Source organism: Zonotrichia albicollis, chromosome 3 (assembly GCF_047830755.1).
Source record: "Zonotrichia albicollis isolate bZonAlb1 chromosome 3, bZonAlb1.hap1, whole genome shotgun sequence".
Classification (NCBI taxonomy): domain Eukaryota; kingdom Metazoa; phylum Chordata; class Aves; order Passeriformes; family Passerellidae; genus Zonotrichia; species Zonotrichia albicollis.
In genome coordinates this window covers 55,568,814-55,581,164 of record NC_133821.1, presented here as the reverse complement: position 1 = coordinate 55,581,164, position 12,351 = coordinate 55,568,814, and the positions used below count along the sequence as shown (strand labels likewise).

At 37.4% G+C, this 12,351-nt stretch overlaps 1 protein-coding gene across 4 annotated transcripts in view; it reads left to right on the top strand.

Moving 5' to 3' along the window:
• The window catches only part of ARID4B (AT-rich interaction domain 4B), an 86,783-nt gene that overhangs the window by 41,868 nt on the left and 32,564 nt on the right, over positions 1-12,351 (top strand). For all 4 annotated transcript variants that reach the window (XM_074537496.1, XM_014267425.3, XM_074537495.1 and 1 more), the window contains exons 7-11: positions 177-268; positions 2,721-2,859; positions 6,536-6,615; positions 7,911-7,984; positions 8,806-8,951. In XM_074537496.1, coding sequence (XP_074393597.1) covers positions 177-268; positions 2,721-2,859; positions 6,536-6,615; positions 7,911-7,984; positions 8,806-8,951 — 531 coding nt within the window. The remainder of the gene's footprint in view (positions 1-176; positions 269-2,720; positions 2,860-6,535; positions 6,616-7,910; positions 7,985-8,805; positions 8,952-12,351) is intronic.

The window sequence follows — 12,351 nt, the reverse complement described above, 5'->3', positions numbered from 1 at the left end:
AAAACATATTCCTTTTAGAAAATCTAAATGTGACATATATGATGTACTTCTGTATTTCTTTCATAATGAGAAAGTCTCTGTTGACAAAAATTGCTTCAGTGAAGCAGGTGGTTTGGAGAATAACTTATGCCTGCTTTTTCTTATGTATATGCATATGTGTTTTTTCATTTCGACAGACATTAGATCAGCTTCCACTCACCAATCCTGAACATTTTGGGACTCCTGTTATAGGAAAGAAAACAAACAGGGGAAGGAGATCCAATCATATGTAAGTTAAATATTTTGATATCTGTGCTGTGTGTAATCAATTCTGAAGCTTTCCGTGTGTGTCGAGTTTTATTATTTGTATGTTCAGGCTTCTCTTATATAAAAGCAGGAGGCTGGATGAAAAATGTTGTTTAGCACTCAGTTTGAAACTCGGGTTCTTGTCTGTTGTTGCATACAAGCATTCCAAGTCTTTGTGTAATCAATATTTAAAATAGCACCAGGTATAGGCAACAGCTTTTTCTTGTTAAAAAAAAGAAGAAAAAAAAAGGTGGCATCCCAAATGGAAATGTGACAGTGAATTGTATTGACAAACATCTCTGTAGTGTTGTAAATATGTTGGACTCAAGTGAAATAATTACAGTGCAGTTCTTGTCCAGCTGATAGGAAGTCTTTGTGGAAGGTCCCAGAATTCTCCTGTAGACCTTTGGTTTCTCAGTCTCTGAAGGGCTTTTAGAAATAGATGAACAGTATTGCTGAGTCACAGAATGGCTCAGATTGGAAGGGACCACAGTGGGGCATCTGGTCCAACCTCCCTACTCAGGCAGGGCCATCCTAGAGCACCTGGCACAGGATTGAGTCCAGATTGTTCTTGAGCATCTCCAGTGAAGGAGATTCCACAACCTCTCAGGACAGTCTGTTCCAGCGTGCAGTCACCTGCACAATCAAGAAGTTCTTCCTCATATCCAGGTGGAACTTCCTGTGCATCAGTTTTTTTCTCACTGCTTCTAGTGTAGTTTGCAACAAAGCTTACTGATTAAAAAACAAAGTTCAAGAATTTTTAGGTGCCGAAATTCTTGGTAGCTGTGGTCTTGATAAAGCAGTGTTACATAGTCCAGTGCTTATTCTTTATTGTTTGTGAGCGGGTTGTGAGGTTTTTGTGTGTATATGTGGGTTTATGTGGGGTTTTTTTTTTGCTTTTTTGCTTAAAGCTTTTAGGTGTAGTGGTTTTCATGCTTGGGGTTTTACACTTTCTAGTAGCTTGAAATAAATGTTGCCCTGTATATGTAGAGGAGCTATATATTTACTCAGAAAATTGTTGAGTTATTAATTTGTGAGGTTGTGAAGGAAAAAGCTGAAAAAAGCTGGTATTACCACAGAGAATGTCATTGTAGCATCCTTGATATCTGTGACCGTGCAGGATATTGTACAGGGTTGTACAGGATATTATTATGTCAGAAGCAGCACACTTATCTTTTATCTTGTTGTTAAAACTGAGTTAACTGAGTTTAAAGACACTTACACCAGTATCTATGCAATTTGAGTTAGGCAGAAGTCTCTCCAAAATAGTTCTGGCTTTCTCTTTTAGTCTTTGTGGTTTTTTTCTTCCTACAAGAGAGTCTTGAGCCCCAGAAAGCAGCCTGAAAGGATTTAATACATTTTAAAAGAAGCCATTACTTTAAAAAAAAGGCATTTTGAGGGAAAAAATAAAACAATGCTAAACCAAAACAATTATCATAACTGGAAATAAGATAAATTCAAGATGGGGGAAAAGAAATTCTCCTTAAACTGTACATCAGTTACCTTCTGTTGCACAAATGGTAACTGAGTTTTTTGTTACTACTGAATTTTGTACTCAAAAGCAGTTATGTGACAAATGGAAGATAGCTTTTGAAGTAATGGTGGTGGTGCTCATTGAAGATGCTGTATATTTTCTGAGGATTAACCTTAGAAGTGACTATTAAAAAAGAATATATAGAGAGCATCAAGAGAGGGTTTTCTTTTTTTTTTGGTTGCAAGTAATTTTAGTTGGACTAGTTTGTGTATTTAGACTTCTTATATGGTTAAAACCAGGTGCAACTTTGTGCTTGAACAGTCAAAACAATGAGCCAGAACCCTTTTAAATGGAAATGCATTTGCATCTTGGCCCATCCACTTACATTCCAACACTTCATTCAATATGAAGTTGAAAGTCATAGAAATGGTTCACTGCACATCTTTAAAGAGCTCTTTAAGGATAAACAGATTTCCTCTTTGCTGTTTATCTTTGTATCTGATGTTTCTTCTTCAGAGATTTGTCCTCTCTCAAAATAGCTTTGCATTCTGTGTGGTTGTTAAAGTAAAAGCATAGAGAGATTAAGAGGGAAAACCAAAACAGGTTAGCTTAACATTGGTCCAAAACTACAACTACAACAGTATTTTTGGACAGTGTTTTTGTAGGGTAGAATGGTTTCACTTTGAGTACCCTGACAGTGCCTTTGTCTTCCTCCTTGTGGGTGCATGGTGGTGTTTTGTTTGGGTTTTACATGTATGACTAGTAAATGTGCATTTCTGAGTTTGTAATGTTTGAATTGTTACTATACTATATTATAAATATTCATTTTTGTGCCAAAACACCTAACAGACAATTCAAGTCGCTGTTATTTGTGTCTCTTTGATAATATGCTTTGGATCTCCTGTAATTACAATAAGCAAGTTTTGAATAGTTGAGTTTTAAGTCTCTTTCTGTTGTTTAGTCCTGAAGAAGAATCTTCATCCTCTTCCAGCGATGAAGATGAAGATGATAGGAAACAAAGTGATGAGTTACTGGGAAAAGTTGTGTGTGTGGACTGCTTCAGTGTGGATAAAAAGAAGGCTCTGTGGTTTCCAGCTTTGGTAAGAGTTTCATCTTTATTATAATTTTGTACAGCTTTTATCTTTTTCTAGGCACTGAGAGAGGTGTGGGGTTTCTTCATTTTGGTGGTTTTTGTTCGAAGTTTAGAATGTGTTTTTTCAAGTTGGACTGTACAATAACAGTCAAAGGAAATATATCTAGACATGTTTGCTTAAAAAAAGAGATTGCTAACATGGCCTTAGTTTTTCCAAACAGCCAGAGCTTGTTGACCTAATTCTAGCTCGGCAGTGTGTTCAGTGATCACTACTGGACTTGAATTTCAGGGCTTTTTTCCTGGGCTATTGTATATCAATTTTCCAAATAACTGAGTTTTATCAAGGAAGGAAATATAAAGTACAGAGAGAGGGGAAGTTTAGCGATTACATAGACATGATTTTTCAACATTCAATATAATCACGCTGGATAATAAAATCAAATGTGTTTTTCTTGGTCATTACAGTAGGTAGTGAAATATTGACAATAAATTTACTTTAAAATTACATTGTAGCCTTTTAGTACCAGTATTTTTCTCTTCCTTTATTCTGGCTTAAAGACACTTTTTAAGAAATCAACTTCTAAAAAAATACCACAGCTAGTCTAGTGATTGCATATAGGCTCACTGATTGATTTGAAAATGAATATATTTCTGTATGTGGTACATTCTAGAACCATGCTTTTAAATTTTTATTTTATTTTTAATATTTGATTAATTCCTCCCTGGCAATGAAAGCTTAACATTTATCTAATTTCAGGGAGACTTGTGCTCTGCTTTTGAAGCCATGCTGCACAGTAGCATTTAACTCCTCTTAGTATGTGCAATAGCTCTCAATTGCAGCTTTCTGCTTGTCACCTGCTGTGTCTTGTAATGCAATCCAGCAGCTTTCCAGCAGGAATTCTTTTGGTGAAGTTTGTGGAAGAGAAAGAGTCACTGAAGTATTTTGTACAAGGGAGAGGGCAGAATGTACAGCAAGGAAGTACCATGTTTGCAGGAGATAGCTTCAAGAGAAGTTTTCGGTGATGAACAAGAAAAATTGAGCTGTTTCTTTGCTGAAAGCTGTCATCAGGAGGATGCAGTATTGCCTGCCTCACAGTTCACTCAGAGAAGTGTGCAGTGAAAGTGGCTTGAGCAGTTTGCCTTCCTGCCGTGCCAGGCACCAGTTTCCATGGCCTGCTCTCTGGGAGGGGTTGGGCTTGCCTGTGGCTCCTGTGGTGCTGCTCATGGCAGCTGTGGGTCAGACCCTAAAGAGGAGCTGAATTCTTGCTTCTGCTCCAAAGATATACTAAAGATACACAATTGTTTCTTTGGATTTCTTTTGAAGATTGGAATAGCTTCTTCTTCATGGAAAGCTTCCTGCAACAAATGAAAAGCAGTAGGGGGATAAAGTTTGAGGGTGAAGCTTGTTAACTCTGAAATAGCTTATCCTAGATAAGCTTACTTTAGTAATCAGGTTTATAGCTCTGCAAACAAACATCATACTGTATTTAACCAGAAAAGCTGTGCCAAAGGGTAGATTTATACCTCAAATAGCTGCCTTTTTTCATTTGGCTTGGTTTTTTTTGTTATAATACCCTTTCCAATAGCTGTGCCTATTGATTTTTTTACCTTGTAAGCAGGTTACCTCTACTGTACCAACAAAGTAATCTTATCTTATTACTGATAAATTTTGCATTAACTTTGTATTATGGTAATTGCATGAATAACGTAATGAAAATTCAGGTTTAATATGTGGAAGAATGTGTATCTCAGCATTATTTCTTATTAATGATATTGTGTACAGATACTTTGTGTATAAGCACAGAGGACATTGTGCAAGTTTATTAGGTGAAAACAAGTTCAGGGATTAGTCTAAACCTTTACAGCAGGTAACAATTATGATTAGCAGTGGAAACCAAGTACTTTGGAGATCACTTCTATAACCAAATAGATTATCACTTACAAATTTAGAGCTGTAGAAATCTAAATTTGGTTAAAATTACTCTAAGGACTCAGTGATTGACTGCATTGTTCTAATTCTGCATACATGTCTGGGTTGGTGGGGCTTTTGTTCACTTGTTTTTGTAAGTTCTGTGGGGAAGGGGGGAGTACAGTGACTAACTGGAATTGTAAAAGGGTCTGACAGTTGTTCCTTAGGTCAGGATGTAATTCAGTCTTATTCAAAGCCTCGTAGCATTGTTTAGTTTTAATGTGTACTTAAAGGCTTTTGAAAGGTGCAGTGAGGAAATGTGCCTGCAGCATTTTCAGAAAATTGAGTTTACACAGGATCATCTCTTTCATCCTCTGACTCCAGTGGAGTTTGTTTTGCAAGGAAATTGAGAACTCGATTCAGGCAAAATTGTGGTGATGTTGCTTGATGTAAAGGCACTAGATGGGGTTATGGTGTAAGGTGTTTTCCAACCTCTGAATGGATTTCAGACTACTAAAATCTTGATGCTTCTAGAAAAGCAATTGCTAAAGCCTGAAGAGCTTTTCTCCATCTTTAAGGAGCTAGGAGTTTGCACTTGTCAGTTTTAAATAGAGGATGATAATCATTGTCTTTTACCCTGATATTGCAAGCTGTATCTCAAGCATAATTTCAGTTAGAAAGTTGTCATTTCCTAAAGTAATCTTTTTGTAGAATGCATTGAATTTTGGAACTTGGTCTGTTGAATTTTATTTGTCTTGAGGACCATATTTAGCCTGTGCTTTGTGATATGTAAGTCTATTTCCAAATCACTTGGAACTTTTGACTTTAGCTCCTAAAATGCTGCATAGGTGGTGGCCTATGTAAGGTGCGGGGAAAAACTCAACTTTTGCCATTTAGTATCTTTGTATTTGGTGGAAAATTAGGACTGAAAGGCAAAAGTTGGGATAAGAGAGAGGAGGTATTTACCTGGGATAGCTTAGGGCTACAGTCATTTGCTGCTGCTTGAGATTTTGTAGCAGCCAGAATTTTCCTGACTTTCAGGGAACAATGCACATTATGAGATATCAGATGAGTGATGGAGAGGGGTTGCTTTTCTGTGTCACTTTCTGGCAATTGAAAATATACATTTATTTATATAATTTTTTATTAAATTCTTGATGCTTTTTGATTAGTGACTTGTATCCTGATTTAGCAAAACTGAAATAGCTTTTAAAATTGCAACAAATAATATGTTGTCTCAATGCTAGACTTGATTAGTCTACTTCTTGAGTTAAAGAACCTATCATAATACTTGCACTTGAGGTGCTCTTCTCTCCCATGCAGATTACTTGTAAGTCTTCTCTTATAAAATTGCATTTCATAAATCCTGTTAGCTTTTGGTTTTGACACTGTGTGTGATCACCTCTTTGCCATTTCCAGAAGTTTTCAGAAGAAGTCTCTAAGTCAGGTGGCAGCACTTGGAGAAACTTCTGTCCTTTTAGGATGAGGAGAAGAATAAGCTGTAGAGGCATGACAGACTGACATTTTGTCAGAATGCTGTTCTTATGTTTCTGGCAGCAGCCATCGGTTTCCCTCTAGGAGCAAGCATGACCTCGTGCATTCAGTAATTTCAGGAGGTCGTTGCTCCTGTGTTTTGGGGGATCTCACTTGCTCTCATCTCAGGGTTGCCAATGAGAAATGAGCACAAAAGCTTTTAGAGAAGCACTGCTATTTACTGTTACTCTCTTGTTTTAGCTTTTTCTCTCTAAACTTTGCAATTGTAATATCTTTGCAGGTGGTTTGTCCAGATTGTAGTGATGATATTGCGGTGAAAAAAGACAATATTCTTGTTCGCTCTTTCAAGGATGGCAAATTGTGAGTAGGAATGTTGAGTTTGATAATTGAGCAAAATTTGTACCTCAAGTGAAATGTAATATGAGATGTGTTGGTTAAAGTATTAATAACATCAGTAAGATCAGTGAGTTCCTGCCAAGATTTTTCTAATGTTTAAAAAACTGTTAACAGCCTACATGGTGATGAAATTAGTCTTGAACTTTGTCATTATTACTAATGGGATGCATAAATCTATCTGTCTTAGTTTTACTTCCATTGTTAAAATTGTGGGAAACCCAGCAGTATTACATGACTTCAAGAGTGGCCTGAAACTCTTTCCTGCTGAGGTTGGAATAGAGCAGTGCTTTTCAGGGATGTGGCTGTAAGCTTATACAGCTCCAGAAGGGTCAGTGGGGATGTGTGCATGCCTGCACGTACACCACGTGCACACACAGAAATCCTCTTTCTTGTTGGAAGGTACTAAGGCATATGTTTATCTCAGTCTAGACTGCAACTGCATCTTATCGTGCTCCTTGCAAAGAGCTCTAATGCTACTCAAAGTAGGAAAAAGGATAGAAAAACATAGAAAACCAGACTGGTATTTGCAACAAAATAAAGTTCTTTGTGTTCTTAAACTCACAACAGAAGAATTCTTTTTCTAGGTTTTAGTTTTTATTTTAAAAGTTGCAGCTATTTATTGTGCTTGGTTCAGTTCAACACAATGTTTTGCAAGAAGGATATTTAGATATTTAACAGTTTTGTTGTGGTTTAATTACTTACTAAGTGTATGGTATTGCTTTACCATTTGATAGTTTTTCAGGCATCAGTGCACATCACCCAAGGAACACACACAAGATGTGTGCACACAAGCACTTACCCACCCCCCTGTCCTCCAGAGCTGCAATTCAGATTTGCTTCCCTGGTTGTAGACAAAAGTCTTTGTTCTTTCAATTTAAAAGTCTTTAATTTCATATTGACAATATGTGCTAATGCTCACTTAAGCAAGATAGGGTTCTAAATTAATGTTAAATTAATGTGAGAGTTTAAAGTATTACGTATATGGGAGATTCCAGAAACTACCTGTTTGTGGAAGTAGCATGCTTTCTTTAACACGCAGTGCATGCATATAGTTTAATCAATTTAATGTAAAAATTTTGGGTTTAATCCAGTCACTAACACTGTACCAGAGTAACACTACAGAATTGTCAAGATATACTTTGTATGCCTCTTATGTGTGTTTAGTAAGTGTATTATAATGTTAATGGGAACTTTGTATTGTATAGTTAGTTTACCTTTAAAACATTTTAAATGTTTTTAACACTTTCTAAATTCTCCAGTGTTTCTGTGCCAAGAAAAGATGTCCGGGAAATCAGTGAAACTTCACCAAAGCCTGACGCTTTGTTAAAACAAGGTAAAAATAACTTCCTGTGAGAAACACTTGTGTGTATTTCCTTAGTTACATTAATTGCTCTAAATCTGTGGCAGATTGATTCATGTCTTAAAGATCCTAAATTATAGGATTTTTGTTATAGAATAATGTATTGAAGGAGAATGCTTATGGAAAGTTGGAGGAACTTTTTTCAAACAAATAAAACCTTACTAAATAAAACTCCCTAAAACAACACCCCACTTGCTCTGCACTGGCTTTAAGTGTAGCCAAACATACACACATTGGCTCTATACAGTGTATTTTTCCTTTTGCTTTAGAACTTTATGGAATTGTTCTCACAGTAGTGCCCCTAATAGTTGTAAATTGCCTTTATGAGCTTTGAAAATCTGGAATTGTGGGTACATTTGAAAGTTTAAGCTTGTGTGATGAAACTCTTAGAGTTAGCTTGTGATAATTTCTTCCTTTTTGCCCTTTTTTTTTGATACATATAAACTGCAGTGTAAACCTCTTGGATGGGGGTTTCCTCAGTTAAATTTTCATATACGCCCTGTTCAGAAGATCCTTGTTTATGTCTGTAGACACTAATAAGGTAAAAATATTAGTAATATCTCTGAGTGCCTTGATGTACAGAGAACACTAGGCCAGTTTTTGACTGGATAAAACAAATAAGGATGGACAACATGGAGTGGTTGTTAAGGATCTTCGAATATGGAGAGGAATTGTTAGTTAGTAGTCTTTCCTTCTCCTCTTGCCTGTCACCCCTCATTACTGTTTTTTTAATTGAAATATTTGTGCAAGCTTGATACTTCCTGTAGTGCTAACAAAGGCTGGTTCTTTTACAGCTTTTGACCAAGCACTTGAATTCCGTAAAACCAGAACTGTTCCTAGTAACTGGAAAACAGAGTTGAAAGAAGACAGCTCCAGCAGTGAAGCTGAAGAAGAGGAAGAAGATGAAAAAGAAAAAGAGGATAACAGCAGTGAGGAAGAGGCAAGTGAAGTTAGTAAAGGGCATAGTTACACAGCTGATAAAAATTAGCAGAGACATACATATTTAAGCAGGCCTTTTTAACATTAGGGGACATATAACATGTTAACATAGGCAACACTGTTAACATAGGCATTATTGAGTAACTGGCTCTTTCCCTGATCTGCTGAGGAGCTGCTCCATTCCATGCTGTCTCTCTGGCTACCCTGTGTAATGAAGCAGAACTTTCAATCAAGGCATTAGCCCCCATGCACTCCACTTCCACCTTTCTTCTCTTTTTTGTCCTGCAAGTATGGAGTCTCCACCTCATGCTTGGTTTTCTGATCATCTGTTCTTTACCCCCAGCCTTCTGTCCAGAAAAAAAAATCAAGACCAGGAAAGAATTTCATTTCACAGCTGGCTGAGAGGCTGAAAGAGAGGCTTTTGAGCCTTTTACTTCTCTGTACCTTCCTGTGGTACTCTTAAGTCTGTATCTGCCATAATCACTTTTTTCTCTCACTAGGGTTTGAGAGCTGTTCTCTTAATTTTCAAGCAAGTACCAGTAGTGCAGCAGACTTAATTTCCTATTAGTAGGGGAATTGTGAAGAAGAAACTGAACTGGTTTGGGTCTTAAATGGTTGTTAGGGTCCTTCCCTCAGTCCATCCTCTGTGGATACTGTGGCTCTGGCATACCAGAATATAGTATTTCATCTTCTTGTCATTCATTTCTTTAAAATATGTTGGGAGACTGTAAAAGTGTGAAGTTATGACTTTGCCACCTGTCCATGCTTATAATTTCTTTCTGCCTCCTCCTTAAGCTCTCAGAAGATTATCCAGATCTGATGAAGGTTTGCAAGGGGCAGACAGTGCTCTGCTTAGTATTTTGAGAAGCAAGGAGTAGTTCCGTGGGCTCAGTACAATTTCTGAACTTTGTCAGCAGGTTCATGTCCAGCTATGAACATGATGCATGTAGATAGGTTTGTATCTATGTAGAATGACACATCATCTTTATATAGTGATCATTCCTGCACTACTTTTAGGTGAAAAATAGAGAGCCTTTAGCTACAGCATTTGTAAACACTTGACCTTGTACTCTTTCAACACCTTCTCCTGAGCTCCTCTTAGTTGCATGTTTGTTTGTTTGAGATAATCTTTCCATGTGCTAGACATAGAGCTTTCATCTCAGACAAATATTTTGGAATCTACTGTATCACTCACCTCTTCTTTTCCAGTAAACAGTGATTTCAGCCATTTGTTGAACTAGGAAGTTTCTAAAACAGAAGCAATTTTTTTTTTTTTTTTTTTTTTTTTTTTTTTTTTTTACTTCTTTTTTTTCTTCTTTGTTCTCCTTGGTGGTCAGTGGCATGTGTGTCTCCTCTCCACCCATATTTGAGCAGTTTCTGCATCTTCTTCTCTTGTTTTTGTTATTTTGTGCCTGTATCCTCCTGGTTGTCAAGCAGCATCTCTTCCCAAACAGGACCTGTGGGCCTGCTCTTGGGACTTTAGCCAGCTGCAGGTTGTTTTACTGCTTCCCAGGACATGATGGCTTCTCCCAGGCCATCCTTGTGGTCCTACTACCTGTAAACCAGAACAAAACAGAAAACCCAAGCTCTTAAAGATGTCACCATGGACTTCAAAAATAGATATGTCTGTGCCATATACATGTTCATTCCATTCTGTATATACATACATAGATGCTCTTCTGTATCTCATATCTATATACATGCTTCCATTCCATATAGATAGGAGTTGACATGCAACTCCTCTGTACTTATCTTCTGAGAAAAGTAGTTGCCTTGTTGGTTTCTTTTCCCCCTAATGGAAGAGACTGGAAAATGGCCTTCCTTTGCTTTCCAAAATCTGACGGTAGGTAAAAGAGATGTCAAAGACCTCTCTCCCAGTGCTGTACTATAGTACTGTGTGTGTTGCAAAAAACTTGTTGTTGTTTTCCTGGATTTTATTATCCTGTGTAGAAGCCACTTTGTTTTGACTTGTAGCATAGACAGATACATTAGGGACTGCAGAGTGACCAGCTAGCACTCTGGTTGTGTAACTTGAAAATAAGCAAATAGGACAGTGTGATATGCCTGCTTCAAAGCATTATCTAGGAAACCTTGTTGTCTGAGTGGATTGAGAGATTATTAACAGATACTATTTGTAAAGTATAATACATACTGACTCTGTAGAGATTCTGAGAAAGTGTAAATGCTTTTCAGAGGCATGCAGGGTCCCAGGCTTTCCATGTTAGCACACTGCTGTAGAAAGTTACTTTGTTCTCTACTGGAAAAATAATTAAGGAGTATTTCTTGACTTGCCATTCTGGCACCTCTGTGAATTATCACATTAGAGATGTAGGATAGAGAAGGGTACCTTCAGGCATTGGATTGTATAGTATGTAAGGAGTGTTTTATTCAGCCTCTTCATCACCTTTACCGTATTTCCCCCTGTATTTAAAAAGAAAACATTCCTTCCTCAAAATATTGTTGGGTTTCCTGAAGGTTTTGTTCAGTGACGCCTGTCACCCCTCCCCTAAATGTTCTGTGAGACTAATGTGTTATGACAAGTTTTTTCTTGCTGATGAGGAACATGAAAAACCCAAGTAGCTGCTCATGATCTGTTTTCCATGATCCAGCAAATGCTTGTAAAAATCTGTTCCAAGTACCTGCTGTGGTAGTTGGAAAAAAAAAGAATTAAAAGAATTATGCAGTTTTGGAGTTTTATTCTCCAAGTAATTTGTTTTCCATGGCCTGTGGAATATGAATGTTCTTAACTAGGCTTTTATCTGAACTACATGCAGAGCTGCAGCACCACCTTGTACCTGTCAGAGAAGAATTGGGCTAGATGTGCCAATCTGTGGTGCCCCTGCCCTGTGAAAAGGCTCTCTAGTATATTGGTTACAGTTCTCTACCCAGCCCATCAAAGCTGCCTGCTCTGATCTCTGCTGGTACACTGGATGTCAAATGCCCATCATGTAATGCCCCTTGCAGAGACTTTCCTCTTGCTTTGCCTTTGCAAGACTGGAGTATTTTCATTGCATTTCTGTTGGTAATTATACCTGAAGGGTAGCTGTTGTGGCATGTTGTGAATGCTGGTTCTTTATTTTTTTACCTGTTTGCTGTGATGTCATCCAAGTGCGTTTATTGGGTAAGAGGAAGTGCAGAATAAGAAAAAACCCCTACTCCTTGATTACAGTTACAGCCTTTCCTGACCTGTTTTTCAGCTGTACATCTCTATATTAAATAGATTCAGTAGATGTTGGAGGGCTTGAGGTTTGTTTTTGTTTGTGTGTGTTTGTTTTTCCCAGTTCTGTTTAGTAATGATACTCTGTTTCAGTTGTTTTTTTCAACTGTCTTAGTGTGACTTTAAAGACAATATGTTTTTTCCCCTTGCTTCAGGGTAGGTGAAGCTTTAATATTTAGCACAA